This window comes from Ornithorhynchus anatinus, chromosome 8 (assembly GCF_004115215.2).
Source record: "Ornithorhynchus anatinus isolate Pmale09 chromosome 8, mOrnAna1.pri.v4, whole genome shotgun sequence".
Classification (NCBI taxonomy): Eukaryota; Metazoa; Chordata; class Mammalia; order Monotremata; family Ornithorhynchidae; genus Ornithorhynchus; species Ornithorhynchus anatinus.
This window is the reverse complement of record NC_041735.1, coordinates 28,407,350-28,431,640: the sequence shown is the minus strand read 5'-3', so window position 1 is coordinate 28,431,640 and position 24,291 is coordinate 28,407,350. Positions and strand designations below refer to the sequence as shown.

The 24,291-nt window shown below is 49.4% G+C and overlaps 1 protein-coding gene across 1 annotated transcript in view; it reads right to left on the bottom strand.

Annotated features, from left to right (window-relative positions):
* Positions 1 to 5,142: 5,142 nt before the first annotated feature.
* Positions 5,143 to 24,291, bottom strand: part of MYO5C (myosin VC) — a 77,813-nt gene continuing 58,664 nt past the window's right edge. The window contains exons 32-41 of the mRNA XM_029070254.2: positions 22,734 to 22,902; positions 21,077 to 21,164; positions 19,798 to 19,896; positions 19,026 to 19,180; positions 18,843 to 18,932; positions 17,852 to 18,002; positions 15,926 to 16,208; positions 11,656 to 11,830; positions 6,997 to 7,077; positions 5,143 to 6,177 (exon numbers count right to left, since the gene is read on the bottom strand). Of these exons, the coding sequence (XP_028926087.1) occupies positions 6,025 to 6,177; positions 6,997 to 7,077; positions 11,656 to 11,830; positions 15,926 to 16,208; positions 17,852 to 18,002; positions 18,843 to 18,932; positions 19,026 to 19,180; positions 19,798 to 19,896; positions 21,077 to 21,164; positions 22,734 to 22,902 (1,444 nt within the window). The 3' untranslated portion in view covers positions 5,143 to 6,024. The remainder of the gene's footprint in view (positions 6,178 to 6,996; positions 7,078 to 11,655; positions 11,831 to 15,925; positions 16,209 to 17,851; positions 18,003 to 18,842; positions 18,933 to 19,025; positions 19,181 to 19,797; positions 19,897 to 21,076; positions 21,165 to 22,733; positions 22,903 to 24,291) is intronic.

Sequence of the window (24,291 nt, the reverse complement as noted above, 5' to 3'; positions counted from 1 at the left end):
CCCCAGGCTGTACCTGCCCCCACCCTCCCTCCCACCCAGCCTCAAGTCCGCTCCCGATCGATCCTTCGGACATCTGTCATTACATGCGAGGCAAGTTTTCTGGCTCCTTCACCTGTTCTCCCTGTCTTCCCCTCACCCACCCACCTGCCTCTCCCAGGGATGGGCTCTTAACGCCAGCTCCTTTGATCCCCTAACCCCAGATGTCTCTTGCTGGACCAGAGGGGCTTTTGTTTCTAATCCTGCAGCAGGTTTCACATTCATCTTGGTTTCACTTGCTTTGTGAAAGAACATCAGACTCCCGGGAGAGGCTGGCAGATAAGGTCATCCTTATTTGGCTGAAGGGGATTCCACACTGCAGATTTGCCCCCGTGGAGGCTCCCAGCTCCATCTCAGAGAGGGGAGAGCAGCAGAGAGCAGTGTGGCCTACCAGAAAGAGGAGAGGACTGGAAGTCAGGAGATCTGGGTTCTAGTCCAGCTCTGCCATTGGTTTGATGGGTGACCTCAGGCAAGTTCATTCTTTCATTCAATAGTATTTATTGAGCACTTACTATGTGCAGAGCACTGTACTAAGCGCTTGGAATGTACAATTTGGCAACAGATAGAGACAATCCCTGCCCATTGACGGGCTTACAGTCTAATTGGGGCTTACAGTCTAATTGGGGCTTACAGTCTAAACGGGGATAATGTTGGTATTTGTTAAGCGCCTACTATGTGCAGAGCACTGTTCTAAGCGCTGGGGTAGATACAGGGTAATCAGGTTGCCCCACGTGAGGCTCACAGTCTTAACCCCCATTTTACAGGTGAGGGAGCAGAGAAGTGAAGTGACTTGCCCACAGTCACACAGCTGACAGGTGGTGGAGCTGGGATTCGAACCCATGACCTCTGACTTCCAAGCCCGGGCTCTTTCCACTGAGCCACGCTGTTTCACTTTTTCTCTCTGGCCCTCAGTTTCCTTAGTTGTAAAATGGGGATAAGATGCCTTTTCTCTGTATCTCTTAGATAATAATTGTGGTATTTGTTAAGTGCTTATTTTGTGTCACGAACTAAAATAAGTGTTGGGGTAGATAAAAGATAATCAGGCCAGATACAATCCCTGTCCCACATGGGGCTCATATTCTAAGTAAGAGAAGAAACCTGTGTTGAAACCCCACTTGACAGATGAGGAACTGAGGCACAGACAAGTTAAGGGGCTCACCCTAAGTCACACAGAGCAGGTAAGTGGCAGAATCAGGATTAGAACTCAGGTCCTCTAACTCCCAGGCCCCTGCTCTTTCTCCTGCCTGCCCAGTGGCCACCCCTTATGCTTGGAAGGGCCACTTTCTCTAAGTCCCATCAAAAAGATTAGTATCCTGTGGACAAGACGAGTACCCTGTGGATACAACTGCCCATAGTCATTTGGTTTTTCAGCTGTCTTGAGGCAGGGGCAGGACCAGATGACCTCTCAACCTCCCTTCCAGCTACAGAAATCTGCCTGGCTTGGGTCACAGGGATCTGGAAGGACACAGGAGCCTTCGTAGAAGGGCAAGCTCTGGGAGGAGTTGGAGTCAATTAATCCATCCATCAGTGGTATGCACTGAGGTGCTAATTGTGTGCAGAGCAGTGTACTCGGTGTTTGGGAGAGAACAAGAAGCAGCACGGTGGCATAGTGGATTAGCGTGTGGGCCTGGGGATAGAAGGACCTGGGTTCTAATCCCAGTTTCTCCACTTGTCTATGTGGCCTTGGGCAAGTCACTTAACTTCTCTGTGCCTCAGTTACCTCATCTGTAAAATGGGGATTAAGACTATGGAGCCCCACGTGGGACACTAATTGTGTCCAACCTGATTAGCTTGTATCTACCCCAGTGCCTTAACAAATACCAAAGAAATAATAATAATAATAATAATTGTGGTATTTGTTAAGCGCTTACTATGTGCAAAGCACTGTTCTAAGCGCTGGGGGATACAACGTGATCAGGTTGTCCCACTTGGGGCTCACAGTTCTTTTTTTTAATCCCCATTTGACAGATGAGGTAACTGAGGCAAAGAGAAGTTAAATGACTTGCCCAAGGTCACACAGCTGACTAGCGGCGGAGCCGGGATTAGAACCCATGACCTCTGACTCCCAAAAAAGATCTCAAAAAAAGATATAGTTGACACAGTACTTGGGGTCCTGAGAGAGCTATGATTCAGTGGTTCAATAGTTTCCGAGCACCTATGGTGTGCAGAGCACTGTACTAAGCAGTTGGGAGAGTGCAATACAGTTGGTAGACATGATCCCTGATCCCAAGGATCTTACAGTCTAATAGGAGTGACATTATTTAAAATAAATTACAGGATTTATTCAAAATCAATTACAGGAAAGGGAAGTAACTGAATATACGTCCTATAGTGCTGGAGATGCGGGGAGGGATACCTCACGCTTGGGGGGTGGGACTATTCATTCATTCATTCAATAGTATTTATTGAGCGCTTACTATGTGCAGAGCACTGTACTAAGCGCTTGGGATGAACAAGTCGGCAACAGATAGAGACAGTCCCTGCCGTTTGACGGGTTTACAGTCTAATCGGGGGAGATGGACAGACAAGAACAATGGCAATAAATAGGACTAAATGCATGGGAGAAGCAATAGGGAGGGGAATTTGGGTGGGTGGGATGAGAGCTTCATCTGGGAAGGCTTCCTAGAGGGCTTTGAAGATGGAGAGAGTGCTGGCCTGTGCATGGCCTAGTGGATAGAATACAGGACTGGGAGTCAGAAAGTCAAGGATCCTAATCCCGGCTCTGCCACTTATCTGCTGTGTGACCTCAGGCAAGTCACTTCACTTCTCTGGGCCCCAGTTCCCTCTTCTGTAAACTGAGGATTAAGACTGTGAGGTCTGTGTGTGATAGAGACTGGGTCCAACTGAATTACCTTGTTTCTACCCCAGCACTTAGAACAATGCCTGACACATAGTAAGTGCTTCCCAGATACCATACATTATTATTATTGGAGAAGCAGCATTGCTTAGTGGCATCAATGTAGGCTTGGGAATCAGAGGACATGGGTTCTGATACCGGCTTCGCCACTTGTCTGCTGTGTGACCTTGGGCAATCCGCTTAACTTCTCCGTGCCTCAATTACCTCATTGTAAAATTGGGATTAAGAATTTGAGCCCCACGTAGGACAACCTGATTACCTTGTATCTACCCCAGTGCCTAGAACAGTACTTGGCACATAGTAAATGCTTAACAAATAGCATTATTATTAAATAAGGGGGAGAGAGCTGATTGAGCGGCTTGAATCCGATGATGAGAAGTTTCTGCTTCAAGCAGAGATGAATGGGCAACCAGTGGAGGCATCGGAGGAGTGGGGAGATGTCTGCAAAATCATCTTTTTTAAAGATGATCCAGGCAGCAGACTGAAGAGGGGAGAGGCTGGAGGCAGCGAGGTCAGTGAGAAGGCTGATGCAGTAGTTTAAATGAGTTATAACAAATACTTAAACCGGTGCAGTAGCAGTTTGGATGAATAGAAAAGTGCAAATTTTGGAGATGTGGAGATAGAATCGACAAGATTTAGTGACTGGCTGAATATGCGGGCTGAAGGAGAGAGATAGGTCAAGGATAATGCCAAGGTTGGGGGCTTGTGATATAGGAAGGATGGCAGTATCATCTTCAGCAACGGGAAGGTCACGGGAAGTTTTAGAGGGAAGATGAGATTTTCCATTTTGGACACGTTAAGTTTGAGGTGACAGTGGGTAATCCAGGTAGAGATGTCCTGAAGGCAGGAGGAAATGCAAAATTGTAGAGAGGTGACAGAGGTCAGGGCTGGTGGTGTAGGTTTGGGAGTCAACGGTGTAGAGATGGAAGTTGAAACTGTGAGAATGGATGAGCTCCCCAAAGGACTGAGTGTAGATGAAGAATAGAAAGGGACACAGACCGAATTTTGGGGGACCCTAATCCCCACACAGTAGGGGAGTGGAAGGCAGAGGAAGAGTCGGTGAAAGAGACCAAAAGGGAGAGGCCAGAGAGATAGCAGAAGATCCAAGAGATGACAGTGTCAGTGAAATCAAGATTAGATAGAGTTTCCAGCACAAGGGGATGGTACTTAGCATCAAAGGCAACCAAGAGGTTAAGGAGAATTAGAATCCACTGAATTTGGCAAGGAGGTTTTTGGTGACTTTGGAAAAGGCAGTTTCAATGGACTGTAAGCTCCTTGTGGGCAGAGAACATGTCTAACTCTTGCACTGTACTCTCCCAAGTCCTTAGTTTAGTGCTCTGCACGCAGTAAGCACTCAATAAATGTCTCTAATTGACTGATTGAATGGAGCGGGGCAGAAGTGCAGGGGACTGCAGGGGATCAAGGAGAGAGTCAGAGAAGAGGAAGTGGAGACAAAGGGAGTAATAATAGTAATAATAATAATATTTGTGACATTTGTTAAGAGCTGACTATGTGTCAGGCACTGTATTAAGCGCTGGGGTGGATACAAGCAAATCGGGTTGGATATAGTCTCTGTCCCATGTGGGGCTCACAGCCTCAATCCCCATTTTACAGATGAGGTAACAGAGGCCCAGAAAAGGGAAGTGACTTGCCCAAAGCCACACAGCAGACAAGTGGTGGAGCCAGGATTAGATCCCAGGCCCGTGCTCTATCCACTACGCCATGAGTAAACAACTGGCTCAAGGAGAATGAACAGGAATGATAGGAGGGAGGTAGGCAATAACTGGAAGGGGTAGTGGGGTTAAGGGAGGAGATGGAGTCAAATTAATAATATCTACTGAGTGATTACTTTTTGCAGGGCACTCTACTAAGCGTTTGGGAGAGCACAGTACAGTAAAGTTGGCAGATATGCTCCCTGCCCTCAAGAAGCTTACATAGTGTTGGGAGGGAGAGTTTCCCAGGGCACGAAGATGAGAAAGGGACGCAAGGAGTTTCAACGGGCTGGGCTCGCTCCATCATCTGACCGCCTCTCCTGCCCGCAGTCCTGTTCCTGGAAAACCACTCTGGAGTCCCACCCCCAAACCCCACCCGGAATCTCACAGTGCCAAATTCGTGGGAGACTCCGACAGGCTCTCGGCCAGGGCAGTACGCCGGGGCCCTGGCTGTTCCTCTTTGGCTTTTCCCAGTTCAGAGCTTCCAGCGTAGACCTGAGCCACGCAACGCGCCTGATTGAAATGACCAAATCCGAATGTGGATCGAATTGGAGGAGGGTCGACTGCAGCCCTCTGGGACCGGCTCTTTATTCATAGGGCTGGAGGAGAGAAATGTGCTAACAAAAATGTGGCAATAGGAGCAACCTACAGGCCCGGGGCAGAGACCCTGGGTGACAACCCCAAGAGTGATGGCTGATACGATGGCCCTGGGTCACCTGACCCTTAAAGTTCCAATCCCGACACAGGTGATGTTGCTCAGGGGCCTTGGGAGGAACAGCTGCGTCGGGATGTTTCACTGCATTTCGGAGGTGCACGGCTTGGGGCAGCTCAAGGCTTCACTTCACAGGCACATCTGAATAGCCCTTGCCCACTGGGAGCAGTGCAGCAGGAGTAAAGTCCAGGACTTCGGGAGGGTCCTGGAGGCATGACGTCTGGGAGCCCCCGGGCTTCCCAACCTAGAGCCTGGATCTCCTCACGCTGAAACTGGAGCATCTGTGGCCCACCCATCAAGGCCCTTCAGGGCCCACCGGACAGGGAAGCCGTCCAAGTGGCTCTAGCCCCCAGAGGGGTCTGTTTATGGGGCAGGGCTCTGTGGTTGTCTCAGATGGCCAGTCTCAGCACGAGCAGATCAGACTTGGAATAAGGCCCGGGCCTCCTCGGAGCTCCGCTGAGGCTATGAGCTTCTGAGGTGGAACACCTGATCCTGCCTCAGTGGAACTTCTGAGGGGAAACGCCAGACCCTGCCTCAGCGGACAGCTCTGCAGGCTTCGTGGTGGAAGGTCGGCGGGGAAGCCGTCTGGAGAATGATCCCATTTTCTAGCCCGGGCCCCTGGACAGTGTCCTAGGAGCAGATTGAGGCCCCAGGGATCGGATGTTCTTGCTTTGGAGGAAAAAAAGCTAAACGTTTTCTTTCTCCTGCTACAATCTTGTGAGAAAGCCCAGCTTGAAGCTGCTGGGGATCTCTATCAATTCCAGGGCGTGTGGGGAGGGGGCAAAGGGGAACATGACTTGAAACAGATACTTGGTGTCCATCATCAACTGGGGCGTGTCCTCCCGACTGCTCAGCAGGGCCTGGAACGAGAAGCAGAGAGTAGAGGCGAGAGCTTTCCAATGGAGCTGAAGGAAATGAACTCGTGGAACCAGAGCCGGGGGGCAGGGGGAAGAGAAGCTGGAGAAAATGCAGGGCCCTTGGTCAGTCATCCGTAGGCCAGCCAGGTGACCCCTGGCCTGCCCCTCCTGGCCCTCACCAGCCTGAGCTGCAGGCTGGGGGAGGAGGCCATGCCAGGCATTTCTGGCACTGGGGTTGCACAGATGCCAACTCTCTTCTTTGGGCACTGGGGTTTTGGGAGAGAGAGCAAGTGGGAGAGCACTGGCCATGGGTAGGCAGGCTTTAGATAGCTAATGGGGCAGCATGGCATAGTGTCAGTCCTGCCCAGCCAGTAGGGTCTTTGATAATAATAATGATAATAATAATATTTGTTAAGCACGAACTATGTGGCAACCACTGTTCTAAGCTCTGGGGTAGATATGAGGTACTCAGATTGGACACAGCCCCTGTTATACTTGGATCTCACAGTCTTAATCCCCATTTTACAGATGAGGTAACTGAGAGAAGAGAGTGATTTGCCCAAGGTCACACAGCAGGCAAGTGGCAGAGCTGGGATTAGAACTCAGTTCCTTCTGACTCCCAGGCCCCCAGTATCCCCATAGGGCGGGCCCTGGAGATGGAGGAAAAGTCCTCCTGCCTGTGTCTTTTCTCTGCGGTATGCAGATGTGGTTCAATATCATGGTGCCCACGGTGACACAGGGATGGGAGTTAATCCAAAATCCCCTTGGGTTCCCAAGGACACTAGGAGAGGTCTTCCTCTTCAGAAGGGTCGGGGAGCTTACCTGTACTTTGCGGACAAAGGACGGAGTCACTCTTTTCTCAAAGTCGTCGATAGGAGTGTAGGAATTGAGGATCTTCACGATCTGAAAAATAATAATAATGATGGTATTTAATAATAATGTTGGTATTTGTTAAGCGCTTACTATGTGCAGAGCACTGTTCTAAGCGCTGGGGTAGATACAGGGTAATCAGATCCCACGTGAGGCTCACAGTTAATCCCCATTTTACAGATGAGGTAACTGAGGCACAGAGAAGCGAAGTGACTTGCCCACAGTCACACAGCTAACAAGTGGCAGAGCCGGAAGTCGAACTCATGACCTCTGACTCCGAAGCCCAGGCTCTTTCCACTGAGCCACGCTGCTTCCCTACTATATGCCAAGCACTGTTTTAAGTGCTGACACAATCGACAGAACAGTCATGACCCGGGGAGAGGAGCTCTCCCTGCTGCCTGGGCAGGCAGTGTTGCTCAGGTGGTCTTCCATCTCTCAACATGGGAAGCAGCGTGGCTCAGTGGAAAAGAGCCTGGGCTTCGGAGTCAGAGGTCATGAGTTCGACTGCCGGCTCTGCCACTTGTCAGCTGTGTGACTGTGGGCAAGTCACTTAACTTCTCTGTGCCTCAGTTCCCTCATCTGTAAAATGGGGATGAAGACTGAGAGCCCCACGTGGGACAACCGGATTCCCCTGTGTTTACCCCAGCGCTTAGAACAGTGCTCGGCACATAGTAAGCGCTTAACAAATACCAAAATTATTATTAACATCATCAGTGCTATTTATTGAGTGCTTACTGTGTGCCGAACACTGTACTAAGTGCATGGGAGAGTACAATGCACCTGATTTGGTAGATATGTTCCCTGCTCACAATTAACTTAGAGTTTAGAGGGGAGATAAGACATTAATATCAAAAAACGATTTATAACATATAGTTTATAGGTGTTTATATAAGTGCTGTGGGGCTGAGGGTGGGGCAAATATCAAATGCCCAAAGGTGACAGACAGATCCAAGTGCCCAGATGACAAAGAAGGGAGAGGGAGCCAGGAAAAAGAGATCTTAATTGGGGAAGGCTTCTTGGAGGAGATGTGACCTCAATAAGGCTCTGAAGGTGGAGAGTGGTGTTCTGGAATACACGAAGGGGAGAGAATTCCAGGCCAGAGGGAGGATTTGGGAAAGGGGTCAGTGGCGAGATAGATGAGAACGGAGACGAGGCTAGAGGAGTGGAGTGTGTGGGCTGGGCTGTACAGTGTGAAACAGCGTGGCTTAGTGGAAAGAGCACGGGCTTGGGAGTCTGAGATCGTGGGTCCTAATCCTGGCTCCGCCACTTACTTCTCACTTAAGTCACTTAACTTCTCTTTTCCTCAATTACCTCATCTGTAAAACGGGGATTAAGACTGTGAGCCTCATCTCACCAGATTACCTTGTATCTACCCCAGAGTTTAGAACAGTGCTTGGCACATAGTAAGCGCGTAACAAATACCATCATTAGCATTAGTACAGTGTAGTAGAGTGTATGGGGCAGAACTCAGGCTTTTCTATAGGCCGGGGTGAGGTTGATGAGCTCATTAAGTGTTGGCAAGGAGAGGTCACTCAGTAGACCAAGAGAGGATTAATCTGGGGACACCCCCACCCTCTTTGAGGAGATGGTTAGGGATCACTGGGGTGAACCCCTAACCCTACCACCATCCCCGGGTCTGCCCAGGGGCGAGTGGGGGCAAAAGACCCAATGAGCCGATTGCTGAGGTCTCCCATCAGGAGCGATGGCTGAGCCTTGATCCTGACACTTCAGGAACAACAGCCTGCACGGAGGAGTTGATTATGTTGCTTTTCGCTTGCGCAGTCCCACTCACGCTCTCTCGGCCCTCCTAGTCATGTTCCCGCTGGGGCACAGGTGCAACGAGGGCATGGTGGGCATGAGGGCAATGCTTTGTAAGTGACTGCCAGACTTCCATGTGCAGAAGCCATTTATGACCTAATTGACTGTAGCACTGTGCTCTGCCCTGGGGCCGAGAACCATCAGCCACTGTGGACTCAGATGCCCTCATGGACATAATAATAATAGTAATGCTGATAACGATAATAATAATTATGGTATTTAAGTGCTTACTATGTGTCAAGCACTGTACTAAGCACTGACAAGATAACACAAGATAATAATACAAGATACAATACATGGAGCTCAAAGTCTAAGTAGGAGGGAGAACAGGAATTGAAACCCCATTTGGCAGATGAGGGAACTGAGGCACAGATGAATTACATTAATATAGATAAATTACAGATGTATACATAAGTGCTGTGGGACTGAGGGAGGGGTGAATAAAGGGCGCAAATCCAAATGCAAGGGTGATGCAGAAGAGGGTGGGAGAAGAGGAAATAAGGGCCGAGTCAGGGAAGGTCTCTTGGAGGAGATGTGCCTTCAGTAGGACTTTGAAGGTGGGAGAGTGATTGTCAGATATAAAGGGGGGCGGTGTTCCAAGCCAGAGGCAGGATGAGGGTGAGAGGTCAGTGGCGAGATAGGTGAGATGGAGGTACAGTGAGTAGGTATGTATTAGAGGAGTGAACTGTATGGACTGGCTTGTAGTAGGAAAGCCGAGAGATAACAGAGGAGGGGGCAAGGTGACTGAGTGTTTTAAAGCTAATGGTAAGGAGTTTCTGATTGACACGGAAGTGGATGGACATCCACCGGAGGTTCTTGAGGAGTGGGGAAACATGGACTGAACGGTTTTGTAGAAAAATGAACCAGACAGCAGAATGAAGTATGGACTGGAGTAGGGAGAGACAGAAGGCAGGGAGGTCAGCAAGTAGGCTGATGCAGAGGATAGGTGCTTGGATTAGTGTGATAGTTTCGATGGAGAGGAAAGGGCAGAATTTTGTGAAGGTTGAATTTAGTGACGTGTTGAATGAGAGAGATGAGTCAAGGATAAAGCCAAGGTTATGGATTTGTGAGAAAGGAAGGATGGTGCTGCTGTCTATAGTGATGGGAAAGTCGTGGGGAGGGCAGAGTTTGTGTAGGAAGAAGAGAAGTCCTGTTTTGGACATGTTAAGCTCGAGGTGATGGAAGGACATCCAAGTAGAGATGTCTTGAAGGCAGGAGGAAATGTGAGATTGAAGAGAGAGAGAGAGAGAGAGAGAGAGATCAGGACTGGAGATGTAGATTTGGGAACATTTGTATGAAGATGGTAGTTGAAACCATGGGAGCAAACGAAGTCTCCAAGGGAGTGGGTGTAGATGGAGAATAGAAAGTGACCCAGAACTGAATCTTTAGGGACTCCCACAGTTGAGGCAGGGAGTGGTGGGAGGCATTAAAGAGTAGCCCATGAAAGAGGCTGAGTATGACTAGCTCGTTGTGGGCAGGAAATGTTTCGGTCTATTGTTGTATTGTACTCTCCTGAGCATTTAGTACAGCATTCTACACACAGTAAACACTGAATAAATATGATCAAATTAATATTACTAAACTGTTACTATTACCACCCCTATTCATGTATTTAAGCAATTTGGGGGATTCCTGTTGAGCCCTTTCACCTTGCAAAAAGCTCTGACAGCTCTCAGGTCAAACACCTGCATCATGGATGGCCTGGCCCCAGCAGGTATTGCCCAGCTGTTGCACCATCTTAGCCCCCAGCCACATGGAGGTGGGGGTCAAACTTTGGGCTGATAAAATTTCATCAAACCAAGCCAGCCCAGCTGTTTCCAGATCACCCTTCTCTATCCCCCTGTGGCAGAGAACATCTTTGTCTCCCAGAGCAAAAACGTGAAACTAGGGCAACCGTTTCTATGGTAACGTCAAAACCGTATCATCGGCCTTCCCCAACCCCTGGCCCTAGAGCCCACTGTTACTGTAGCCAAGGGATTCTCTCTTCGGCAGGGTTCTCCCGAGCCAGTGTGCTTTGGGACCATCACTGCTTCAGGCCCCGTTCTAGGAAATGAGAGACGGCTCTGGGGGAGGAGGAGGGGGCTGGGAAGGGACAGAGAAGGAAGTCACCAAAAAAATTCCAAAACCGGATACAGCCATAGAAAGCAAGCAGTGTTTCTCCCCCATAGAGCCAGTCAGTCAGTCAGTCAATAGTATGTATTGGGCACTTACTGTGTGCAGAGCCCAGTACTAAACGCTTGGGAGAGTACAGTACAATAGAATTAACAGACACGATCCTGAGCTAACAATATAGAAGGGGAGACAGACATTAATATGAATAAATAATTAAGAGACCTTTGAATCTGCTCCATGGGATAAGGAGAGGCCAGCCAGTTAAGTATGGTAACAAGTAATGGGAAATCAATCAGTGAATTGTATTTATTGAGCAGTTACTGTGTGCAGCACACTGTACTAAGTGCTTGGGAGAGTATGATATAACAGAAACATTTCCTGCCCAAAGCAACTTACTTTCTAGAGGGGGTAGACAGACATTAATATAAACAGATAAAGATATGTATATAAATGCTGTGGGGCTGGGAGGCCGGACTAATAAAGGGAACAAGTCAGGGTGATGCAGAAGGGAGTGGAAGAACGGGGTTTAGTCAGGGAAGGCCTCTCGGAGGAGATGTGTCTCTGCGCACCGTAAGCGCTCAATAAATACGATTGAATGAATGAATAAATGAATGCATTGGCTTCCCTGAGAGCACATGGCACTGCCCGGGATGGGGCGGAATAGAGGTGGGGGCCGGTTACCTGGACGGCAGACAGCATCTTGCAGCACTCGGAGATTTCCTTTGCGTCGCTGTCTGTGATCTTCTTGACCTGGAGTAGCCAGGCCGCTTGGGAAAGGGGTTCCAGAGTCTCCTTGACATTGCTGTTCTGCAAGTTCTTGTCTTTAAGCCATTCTTCTAAGTAACTGATGTTACACCTGAATGCAAAGCAGAGACAAGCTTGGCTCTGTTCATTCAATAGTATTTATTGAGCGCTTACTATGTGCAGAGCACTGTACTAAGCGCTTGGGATGAACAAGTCGGCAACAGATAGAGACAGTCCCTGCCGTGTGACGGGCTTACAGTCTAATCGGGGGAGACGGACAGACAAGAACAATGGCAATAAACAGAGTCAAGGGGAAGAACATCTTGTAAAAACAATGGCAACTCAATAGAATCGAGGCGATGTACAATTCATTAACAAAATAAATAGGGTAACGAAAATATATACAGTTGAGCGGACGAGTACAGTGCTGTGGGGATGGGAAGAGAGAGGGGGAGGAGCAGAGGGAAAAGGGGAAAATGAGGGTTTAGCTGCGGAGAGGTAAAGGGGGGATGGCAGAGGGAGTAGAGGGAGAAGAGGAGCTCAGTCTGGGAACGCCTCTTGGAGGAGGTGAGTTTTAAGTAGGGTTTTGAAGAGGGAAAGAGAATCAGTTTGGCGGAGGTGAAGAGGGAGGGCGTTCCGGGACCGCGGGAGGACGTGACCCAGGGGTCGACGGCGGGATAGGCGAGACCGAGGGACGGTGAGGAGGTGGGCGGCGGAGGAGCGGAGCGTGCTGGGTGGGCGGTAGAAAGAGAGAAGGGAGGAGAGGTAGGAAGGGGCAAGGTGATGGAGAGCCTCGAAGCCTAGAGTGAGGAGTTTTTGTTTGGAGTGGAGGTTGATAGGCAACCACTGGAGTTGTTTAAGAAGGGGAGTGACATGCCCAGATCGTTTCTGCAGGAAGATGAGCCGGGCAGCGGAGTGAAGAATAGACTGGAGCGGGGCGAGAGAGGAGGAAGGGAGGTCAGAGAGAAGGCCGACACAGTAGTCTAGCCGGGATATAACGAGAGCCCGTAACAGTAAGGTAGCCGTCTGGGTGGAGAGGAAAGGGCGGATCTTGGCGATATTGTAGAGGTGAAACCGGCAGGTCTCAGTAACGGATAGGACGTGTGGGGTGAACGAGAGAGACGAGTCAAGGATGACACCGAGATTGCGGGCCCGAGAGACGGGAAGGATGGTCGTGCCATCCACGGTGATAGAGAAGTCTGGGAGAGGACCGGGTTTGGGAGGGAAGATGAGGAGCTCAGTCTTGCTCACGTTGAGTTTTAGGTGGCGGGCCGACATCCAGGTGGAGACGTCCCGGAGGCAGGAGGAGATGCGAGCCTGAAGGGAGGGGGAGAGGACAGGGGCGGAGATGTAGATCTGCCTGTCATCTGCGTAGAGATGGTAGTCAAAGCCGTGAGAGCGAATGAGTTCACCGAGGGAGTGAGTGTAAATGGAGAACAGAAGAGGGCCAAGAACTGACCCTTGAGGAACTCCAACAGTTAAAGGATGGGAGGGGGAGGAGGCTCCAGCGAAGGAGACCGAGAATGACCGGCCAGAGAGGTAAGAGCAGAACCAGGAGAGGACTGGGTGATTGTCCTCTGGGAGAAGGGAGCAGGAGTGGAAAGGGAAGGGGAAATGCTACATGGAGTTTCCCAAAGTGTAGGAGAGGAGCACTGCAGGCTAGGACACCTCAAAAACATCATTTCTGAAATGGAACTCCCCATCTTCCCTCCAAAATCCTTTCCTCTTCCTAAGTCACCCCCAACACAACTGACACCTCCATCCTCCCCATCTCTCAAATCTGAAACCTCAGCATTACCCTTGACTCCTCTCTCTCTTTCAACCCCCATATTCAGTCTGTCACCAAGTCCTATCGGTTCTTCCTCCACCACATCTTCAGGATCTGCCCCTTCCTGTCCTTCTAAATGGCCAGCATGCTGGTCAGGTCACCTTTTATATCCCGATACAATTACGCTATCAGCCTCTTCATAGGCCTCTGTCTCCAGACCTCTCTCTTGTCCATATTTCACTCTGCTGCCTGGATCGTTTTTCTAAAATGATATTCTGCACACATTTCTCCACTTTTCAAAAACCCCATGTGGTTGGCCCTGGGGAGCCTGGCAGAGGGGGTGGTGGTGGATGGGAGCCAGGCCAGCTTATATAAGAGGGGCTCCTGCAAGATCCATTAGCCCCCGGCCCTCGGGGTGGTTAACAAGGCCCCGGTCCTGGGACTAGCAGAGTAGAGTTTCAGGCTCCTCAACTCAGAGCCCAACATCAACAAAAGTCACAACTCTATTTCATCCTAATCCCCCTCAACCTCTCAACTGCTTTCAACACTGTCGACCATTTCCTTCTCTGGAAACATTAGCCAACCTCGGCTACATCGACACTGTCCTCTCCTGGTTCTGCTCCTAGCACTCTGGATGCTCATGCTCAGTCTCTTTCACGGACTCTTCCTCTGCCTCTCACTCCCTAACTGTGGGTGCTCCTCAAGGTTCACCTCTATTCTCCATCTACACTTACTCCCTTGGAGAACTGATTCACTCATGTAGCTTCAACTTCCACCACTATGCGGATGATTCCCAAATCTACATCTCCTGCCCTGATCTCTCTCCCTCTCTACAGTCTTGCATTTCCTCCTGCCTTCAAGACATCTCTACTTGTATTTCCCGCAATCACCTCAAACTTGACATGTCTAGAACAGAACTCATCTTTCACCCAAATCCGGTTCTTCCCCGATTTTTCCATCACTGTAGACGGCATCACCATCTTTCCTGTCTCACAAGCCCTTAACCTTGGCATTATCCTTGACTCCTCTCTCTCATTCAACCTATATATTTGATCCATCACTAAAATCTGCCGGTTTGAACTTCACCACACGACTAAAATAGGACCTTTTCTCTCTAGCCAAGTTGCTACCATGTTTATCCAAGTACCTAACCTGCCTTGACTACTTTATCAGCCTCCTTGCTGACCTCCCAGCCTCCTGTCTCTCCCCACTCTAGTCCATACTTCACTCTGTTGCCCAGATCACTTTTCCACAAAACCACTGAGTCCATGTTTCCCCACTCCTCAAAAACCTGCAGTGGTTGACTAGCCACTTCCACATCATATAGAAACTCTTTATCATTGGCTTTAAAGCACTCAATCCCTTGCCCCCTCCTATCTCACCTCACTACTCTCTTACTATGACCCAGCCTTCATATTTCACTCCTCTAATGCCAACCTACCCACTGTACCTGGATCTTGTCTATCTCACCTCCGACCTCTCACCCACATCCTGCCTCTGGCCTGGAATGCCCTCCCTCTTCATATCCTCAACCAATTACTCTCCCTTGCTTCAAAGCCTTCTTGCAAATGCATTTTCTCCAAGAGGTCTTCCCTGATTAAGCTCTTCTTTCTTCTCCTCCTCCTCCCCTCTGCATTTCCTTGACTTGCTCCCTTTAATTCATCCCCCTTCCCAACCCCATTTATGTCCATATCTGTAATTTTTTTTTTATATTAATGACTGTGTCCCCCTCTAAACTGTAAACTCGCTCTGGGCAGGGAATGTGTCTAGTATACTCTCCCAAGCACTTAGTAAAGTGTTCTGCCTACAGTAAGTGCTTAATAAATATGATTGTCTGGCTGACAAGGCCACACTGCTTCTATTTGTGCCCACGTGTAAGCTCCAACTCCATCCATTTCTCAAAATGATACTTAAGAACTGACCATGTGCCAATTACTCCACTAAACACTGGGAGAGAATCAAGATAATCTGGTGAACATAACCCTGACCCACATGGGGTTCACAGTCTTAAAGGGAGGGAGAAGAGATATTTAATCCCCATTTTACAGTTGAGGAAACTGAGGCACGGAGAAGTTAAGTGACTTGCTCAAGGTCACACAATGGACAAGTGCTGGAGCCAGGATTAGAAGCTGGGTCTTCTGAATCCCAGGCCCATCCTCTGTCCCCTGGGCTATGCTGTTCCTCAGTACCACAGATCAAATGGCTGTGTGTACTCACTCGAGTGTGAGTGTGTGCCTGTCTGTGGGTGTGTTTGAGCTGTCCAGAGTTCTCTCCCCAGCTCATTTGCTCAGTGCCTTCTGAGAAGACCGTAGGCGGTGAGCCCCATTTGGGACAGGGACAGAGACCGTGTGTGACGTGATCGTCTCATATCTACCCTGGTGCTTTCTACCGTGCTGGGCCCAAAGAAAGCGCTTCCCAAATGCAACGGTGATTTATTACCGGATCTGCATTCCTTTCCTGCAGGAGCACATGTCCTTGCGAAGGAAGAGGCTGTTGAGGGTGACGGCACCGATCAGGAAGAAAAGCTGCTTGACGGACTGCTTCAGGAGGTCGGGGTCCAGGCCGTTCTGGCACATGGTGCTGTAAAAATAGCTGAGCTGCTGCAAGATGGAGGTCATCGTGTAGGCGTCCGTGTCGTCAATGCTGGAGGATCGCTTCCGGAAGCCCGTAGGCTTCAATCCTGAAATGCCCTGCAGGCTTTCATACTCCAACATGCCCGGAACTGCAAGGAGACAGGGAAAGTCTTCTTGTTATAACGCAATCGGTCAGTCAGTGAATGGTATTTATTGAGCACTTACTGTGTGCAGAGCATGATACTAAGGCTTGGGAGAGTACAATATAACAATACTCAGACACGTTCCCTGCCCACAATCAATCAATCCATGGAGCTTATCAAACACCTGCGGAGTGTTAAGTACTGGCCTATGCACTGGGGCAAGTCAGCAGAAGCAAACCCTATGTTTGCCGGGTAAAAGTCTATTGGCAAGGGTTGGATCCAGGATCAGATGCTGGGGTGACATGATTAGAGACATGGGGTTTAATCAGGGGAGGCCCTGAGCATCTTTGGGCAGGCAGAGTGAGGGAGGAAGTGAAAGACAATCAGGAGGGGGAGAGGGGAGAGGGGACAGGAAGGGGGAAGAACAAGAAGAAGGATTGGGAATAGGAAAAGGTGAGGTGACTGTGTGTCCGGCCCAAGAGAGAGAAGCAGGCAAGAAAAAAGGAGAATTAGTAGCAGAACATGGGAACAGAAGAAGGAAGAAAAGAGATAAGAAAGGAGAGGGAGAAGAAGGGAGAAAAATAGGAGGGGATGAAGAGAGGGGTTGTGTGAGAGAGAGGCGATGGGAAGTGCTTGGGAGAGTATATACAAAAGAGTTGGGAGACACATTCTCTGCCCACAAGGAGCTTGTAGTCTAAAGGGGGAGACATATTAAAATAAATAATTAGATTTCATTATTGGTCTGACATAAGAGAGACAGAGCAAGGGCTGGTGAGCATGAAGCTGGAGAGGCTGGTGAATAGGCAGGACATGGGTGGGGTCACAGACCCAAATGGTGAAATTACTCCGAGTTGCCCTGCAGTGTGCCTGGTGGGCTGAAAGTCTCGGTGTCTTTGTGGCTTGCTATCTTACATAAGGCAGCACGGCCTGGTAAACGGAGCATGGCCCTGGGAGTCAGAAGGACCTGGGTTCTAATCTCAGCTCTGCCGCTTGTGTGACCTTGGGCAAGTCCCTTCACTTTCTGGGCCTCAGTTACCTCATCTGTAATATGGGGATTGAGACTGTGAGCCCCATGTGGGACAGGGACCATGTCCATCCTCTAGACTGTGAGCTCGTTGTGGGCAGGGATTGTCACTCTTTACTGTTGTATTGTACTTTCCCAGGGCTTAATAAATACGATTGAATGAATCCTGATTAGCTTGCATCTGCCCCAGTGCTTAGTACAGTGCCTGGCACATAGTAAGTGCTTAAGAAATACCATTTGAAAACGGGTAGGGGAGCAGGGATTTGCCCTTGTTCAAGGGACTATAGGGTCAACAACAATCCCCTCTCTTCTAAAATGGCAAAGCCCTTTCACAACTCTTGGCTCATTTCATTTTCTGGCCATGCCTGGGAGAAAGCGAGGGCAGGGATAATTATCTCCGAGTAACCGATGAGATTAGGGGGAATCAGAGTTTAGGAAAGGACTTGGCAGCACTCCAGGGACACAGAAAACAAAGGAGGCTCAATGTGCTGCATAATATTAACTGATAAAGTGCCACCCTCGCCTGCATTCTCATTCTGTCCCGGCCCCTTGTGCCATGGTACCTTGTATGGAGCTCATCTCAGGCCCTGGGACACAGTGAGATTGGCCACCGGTCCCTTCTTACCTATCATTGGCTGAAGGAGGTTCTCCATCACAACGATGAACTGGTGATAAATCCGGATGGCCAGGTCACTGAGGACCTGTCTGTACTCGGACAGGTCAAAGTTCTTCAGACAGTTCTTATTCTGGCGGGGTGTATTGTGCTTCATGAACTCCTGAAAGGCAATTGTGAGCAGGGACCCTTGAGGATGGGGAGGAAGGGGCATGAAACTCTCCACTTTCATCTCAGGCCTAGTCATGAAACATTAGAGGCTGGGAACAATATCCAGGACTCAGCCTCACTTCCCAGTCTCAGGATTGGGTGACTGTACTCCAAGGGTGGGATTATCTGGGCTGTGGGGACCCTCATGCTGAAGCAGCACACCTCTTGACCCCTATTTCCATTGGGCTGCTGAGTGAAACCAGTGGAAAAACTTGCCACCTTCTTATCGCAACACCAGGGCCCCTGGTCGCAACAGATGCTGGCCTGTGGGGCCATGGGAGATTTTAGCATCGGCAGAGCGTGCCCTCCCTTTCCCCACCCAAATCTTGGAACCTCGGCTAGTTTGGGTGTGACCACACTCTCACTGGTCCCCTTTACCATCAGACTCGTTGGACTCTGTGCTTTAATGTTGTCTTGTGTTTCATCTTTCCTATTCAGTCTGTGGCCAAACCATTTTCCACCTTATATTTCGACTGTGGGCCCCTGGAGAGCCAGAGACCATATCTCGCATCGGTGCATTTTTCCCCAGCGGTCAGGACAGTGCTTTGCACACAGTAAGCCGTTTCCATTATTCCCTGTGTATCGCTTCTCTCCCAGATGCCGTCGACAAAACCAGCTGACATGTGAACTACCAGGGAGAACAAAGGGGGGTCAGAAGGGACCTGCCCCAAGTCTGATCTTGTGCTGAATGGTGCTGCTGGGCCTTCCCACGTCTCCCCTACCAGCCTGCGTGAAGAGGCTCATGTGGTTTCGGGCCGCAAATCCCAACTTCCAGAAGGTGCTTGATCCTCACCTCCTCCCCGCTGTACTGCTTCAGGCAGTTGAGGAAGTGGCACGTATTGGAGAGCCAGAAGGAGAGCATCTCAAAGTCTTCCGGGTGTTCCTGAAACCAGAGGGACACCCGGTGGATCCCCGGTCACCCACCGGAGCGCCGAAGGTCATCCCGCCCCCTCCCGCCCCTCGGCCCCTCACCTACCTTGATGACCTGCTTGATGCCATTTATGGTGCTGTGCATGAAGGACTGCAGCCTGCCGGCGTCGTTGAGGGAGTCCGTGTAACGCACGCACATGAAGAGGATGTGAGCGGGCAGGCCCGGGATCATGTTCACCACCACTCCCCGGGGCTTCAGGTCTGAAAGCGCACAGAGGTAGAGAGCGGATCGCCCGTTACCGGGTCCAGAGCGAACCCCGGGAAGGCCCGCAGCCCAGGTCTCACTTGCCAAGCCCGGGTCTCAAGCCCCACCGGCAGGCACGATGACCAGCGTCTTCCTGGTATTTGTTAAATGCTTGAAATGTGCTAAGCTCTGGGACAGATCTACTCCAATCAAGCCGAACACAGCCCCTGTCCCTTGTGGTGCTCACAGTCCTTAGACTCCTTAGGGGAGGGAGAACAGGTATTGAATCCCCATTTTACAGACGAGGGAACTGAGGCACAGAGAAGTTAAATGACCTGCCAAAATCACACAGTAGTCAAGTGGGGGAGCCGGGTTAGAATCCAGGCCTCCTGAGTCCTAGGTCTGTTCTCTTTTCCCTAGACCACGCTGCTTCTCTCCGAGGGCAGCTCCTGGCTCACCCCGAACGGATGGTCCTCTATTGCCTTGGCAGGTCCCAGAACCCACAGCTTCCTGGAAAGGCAATTTGAATTGGAAGGAGAAAAACCCTACATCTTGGAAGCTTATTTCAGTCCTGCCCGGCCATCAAGCTTGTGAAAACAAAGCCAAAAGCTAAAATGCCCTGCAGAGCACTCACCGAGGATGAGATTTTGCACCAGCTTTCCTTCATCTTCCATTTTGTACTCCATCATTCCCATAAACTCCTTGGGGCCCGAAGGTACGTGGATATCGCTGGCTGCAGACAGAAATATGTACTCAGCATGGAAGTCCCTGCCTATCATGACAACACTTCCTTTCCAGTGCCCCCAATCCTGGTTTTTCTGTGTGTGCAGAACACATACACGCACACCTCCAACGAAATCTCACTCCTTCTGCAGAAATCCTCAGTGACTCAGGACACGGTTTGCTAGTGGGTGAGCGATCTTGGGTCTCTTCTCTTCCTCCCCTCTGTTCTCTAACACTGGGGCAATTCATAGTCCTTTCACCCCTCCATTTATGGGGCAGGGGAGGAGAAGATCCATAAGTGCTACTCGATGTGGGAGAGGAAGTTGAGATGGTTTCTCCCCCACAAAACCTTTTCCAGAAGGTTTGAGTCAGTCAGTCAGTCAATCACATTTATGGAGCGCTTCATTCATTCATTCAATTGTATTTATTGAGCACATACTGTATGCAGAGCACTGTATTAGATGCTTGGGAGAGTACAACAACAAACAGACACATTCCCTGCCCATAACGAGCTTACAGCCTAGGGGGCGGAGGGGAGACAGTAATATAAATAAATAAATTACAGATATGGACATAAGTGCTGTGGGGCTGGGAGCAGGGAAGAACAACCAGAGCAAGTCAGGGAGATGGAGAAGGGAGTGGGAAAAGAGGAAAGGGAAGTTTAGACAGGGAAGGCCTCTTGGAGGAGTTGTGCCTTCACTAAGGCTTTGAAAGTGGGGAGAGTAATTGTCCTTTGGCTTTGAGGATCGAGGACATTTCAGGCCATCGAGGCCAGAGTTGGGATGTGGGCGAGGGGTCGGCGGTGAGATAGATGAGAATGAGGCAAAGCGAGAAAGTAAGCACTAGAGGAGCAGAGTGTGAGGGCTGGATTGGAGGAGGAGAGTAGCGAGGTGATGTAGGAGGGAGCAAGGTGATTGTGTGCTTACTATGGGCAGAGCCCTGTACTAAGCACTTGGGAGATATAACAGTATAACAGGCATAATCCCTGTACACAATGAGTCTAGAGGCTTTCTGGGATCCACACTCTCCTGAGGGGTGTTGAAGAGTTAGCGGTTCTACTGTCAAGGGGCCATTTTCCATTTTAAGCTTCTGCCCATTCAGGTGGGCCGAGACAGAGCTTGGAAGCCATGGGACTAGGGGTCCTGACGGTTGGCTGGAGAAATAAGGGGTGAAGGCCACGGTTCTCCTACCTTTTTCGATCGTCTTGGTCAGAGTCTTGATCTGGTCCTGCAGCTTCTTAATCATCCTGTCCTTCATGTCCAGCTCTTCCTCAAGATCCTTCAGTCAAAACAAAATATCGACACCGACTTAGAGGGAACTTGCTTTCCCCACTCCTGCAAATGGGCATCGTTTGCCACAAAGAGCATGCTTCAGTTTGGGCAGAACCCATAATGGTATTCTAACAGCTTGTCCTTGATGGTTGTTCTAGTCTAGTCGAGGTCAGAAGTCAAAAGCTGGATGCCATGGAGAGCTGGGCTTACATTATGCCGGGGCTCAGCCCTGGCATCTCTGGGAATAACCCCGGGAACTCTATATTCATTCATTCATTCATTCATTCAATCATATTTATTGAGCGCTTACTGTGTGCAGAGCACTGTACTAAGCTCTTGGATAGTATAATTCAGCAACAGAGAGAATCCCTGCCCACAACAGGCTCACAGTCTAGAAGAGGGGAGACAGACATCAAAACAAGTAAGCAGGCATCAGTAGCATTATTACAAATAAAAAGAATTATAGGCCTATATATGTCATTAATAAAAAAGAATAGAATTATAATTATAAATATGCACATATATACACAAGTGCTGTGGGGAGGGGAGGGGAGCAGAGGGAGCAAGTCCGGAACGATGGGGAGGGGAGGAAGAGCTTAGGAAAAGGGGGCCTTAGTTTGGGAAGGCCTCCTGGAGAAGGTGAGCTTTCAGTAGGGCTTTGAAGGGGGTAAGTGTGCTAGTTTGGTGGATTTGAGGAGGGAGGGCATTTCAGGCCAGAGGTAGAACGTGGGCCAGGGATTGATGAGAACAAGGCATAGTGAGAAGGTTAGTGTCAGAGGAGCGGAGTGTGCGAGCTGGGATGTAAAAGGACAGAAGGGAGGTGAGGTAAGAAGGGGCAAGGTGATAGAGAGCTTTGAAGTCAATAGTGAGGAGTTTTTGCTTCCTTTCCCTGCCCTCTGCAGTCTGCCCCAGCAGCTGGGGGAATTCCTCAACCTGTGCAAACTAAGTCATCAGTGGAAAGTCTCTAAGAAGCTCTGTCAGCCACTCTGCACGCAGCTACAGACACTTCAGTGTTGCAAGGGCCAGTTAAACCAACTCTTATCACCCAAAGAGGATTTGACACTTTCAGAGAACGGCAATTTAAGCCTCCAGCCTGAGATTCCTGATGAGGGAATTCAATCAGGAACTGGACAAATCAGTGTTACTCCATCAGGGGACCAGTAGGGAGAATGGAGTGACAGATGACATGTCTGTAATATTGCCAAGGACTAGGGCTTCTGGAAGGGCAGGGATAAGGGGAAGGGGTATAAGTGGAGAAGGAAGGAAGAAGTTTGAAAGCTGGAGATTTCTTTCAGAAAATTTTTTTGGTTCCAAATCCCATCCCGGCATCAGTAGATGACTCTATTTGAAAATGGTGGGGCCCCTAGCAGGTTTGCAGCTTGTTTGTTATAATCCAGTCTGCTCAGTCTACCAATGGGTACTTTAATAACCGGGGAAAGACAGCTGTTGTGTTTAAAAATAACTCTTTCTCCAAAATTATCTTTGAATGACAGGTTGCCATCCCGAATTGCTTCTATTCATTAGCGTTAAACTGAAATGTTTAAAGTGGAGCATGAGTCAGATCAAGAACTCTCACCCCATTTTCCACAGTGAGGCGAGAGGCTTCCTGCTGGATTCTGCTCTTTGCTTCATTTTCGGTTTCGTGTTGTTTCTTCAAATGGTCATTGGCCTCCTGAATTGCTTGGATTGTGGCCATCAGCTTCTCTTTTTCTTTGGTGTGGATTTCATTCTGGACTTCCAGGTTTCTAAAGAAGAGCACCAAGAGGATTTGCCTCTCCACCCTCCCACCTCCTGCCCGGGACCACCTCATCCAGGAAGCTTTCCCTGACTAACCCTACCCAGCTCATTAGCATATGCTGTGACTCACTCCCGTCCTCAAATCTTCCTTCTAATTCCTGCACCTACTTCACTGAGCCCCAATTTATGCTGGTTGCATGAGTATCTGCCTTTGCTTTTCCTATTAAACTGAAGGTTCCGTGAGGATAGGGATCATAGTGGATCCTTAATGAGTACCCCTGACCGCAATACCCTCAGCCATTGAGCACCTATGTGTTTCTCTGTTAATTTATTTAGTAGTATTAAAATGTGCCATACTAAGTCCTTGCATAATTAAAAATGAGCAAGGGACTCGTTCCTTGTCCACAAGAAACTTCCACTCCTATACAGAAGATATAAATGGATTTATGAAGTAATCAAAATAAATTATCGATTGTACAGTTCAATTAATTGTATTTATTGAGCGCTTAATTGAGCGCTCAATTTATTGAGCTCTTGAATCAAGAGACATACCTAACTCATGAGGAGGCGTGTAAATAAGCACCCAAGTGCTAGAGATGGCTGATGGGTTTATATGGTTTAGGATTGAGGTATTTGTCATTCACTCAGTTGTATTTATTGAGTACTTACTGTGTGCAGAGCAATGTACTAAGCACTTGGAAAGTACAATTCAGCAATAAAGAGAGACAATCCCTGCCCATACCGGGCTTAGGTACTATCCAACCAGGGGCGATCCCCAGCACTTGACTCTGATAGGCAGCCATCCCAGATGGGTTCAGTCAGATTTATTGTCCACCTAGTGAGCTCCCTGGTTAAGAAGAGTGAGGCTTATCTACTGACGGTCACTTTGAACTAGGCATCCCCAAGTCAGAATCATGAAAAAAAGAGCCCCCTACCACCTCACTATTCCATACAACTTCCATCACCCATACACAGTTTATTATCTTGTCCCTCAGCATCCAGGACACAGTAGGCGTTCAGCCAAATCTGCTGGATAGTGATACCCGGTGCTGTTGAGAGAACCAGGGTACAAAGATGCGTACAAAATACCATACAAAGATCTGTGGCAGTGGAGGTGAGAATCCTCTCCAAAAGAGACCAAGAACTGACATTTATAAATGGCATTTATCTGCCATTCTGCCCTCCAAGGAGAAAGAGGCTACTTAAATACTGGCTGATCGGTCAAGGGCGTCCCACAAGCAAACACAAGCTGGGAAGAGCCTCAGGGACGGTTCTCTTTCTCAGTGGCCCTTCTCCCCTTCAGTGAACTCTGTCATGGGTCTCCCTGAAGTGACTCTCCCTAGAACTGGGGCCACGTTCGACGAGGACCGAATGTCCTGTTAGGAGCAGCTTGTGAC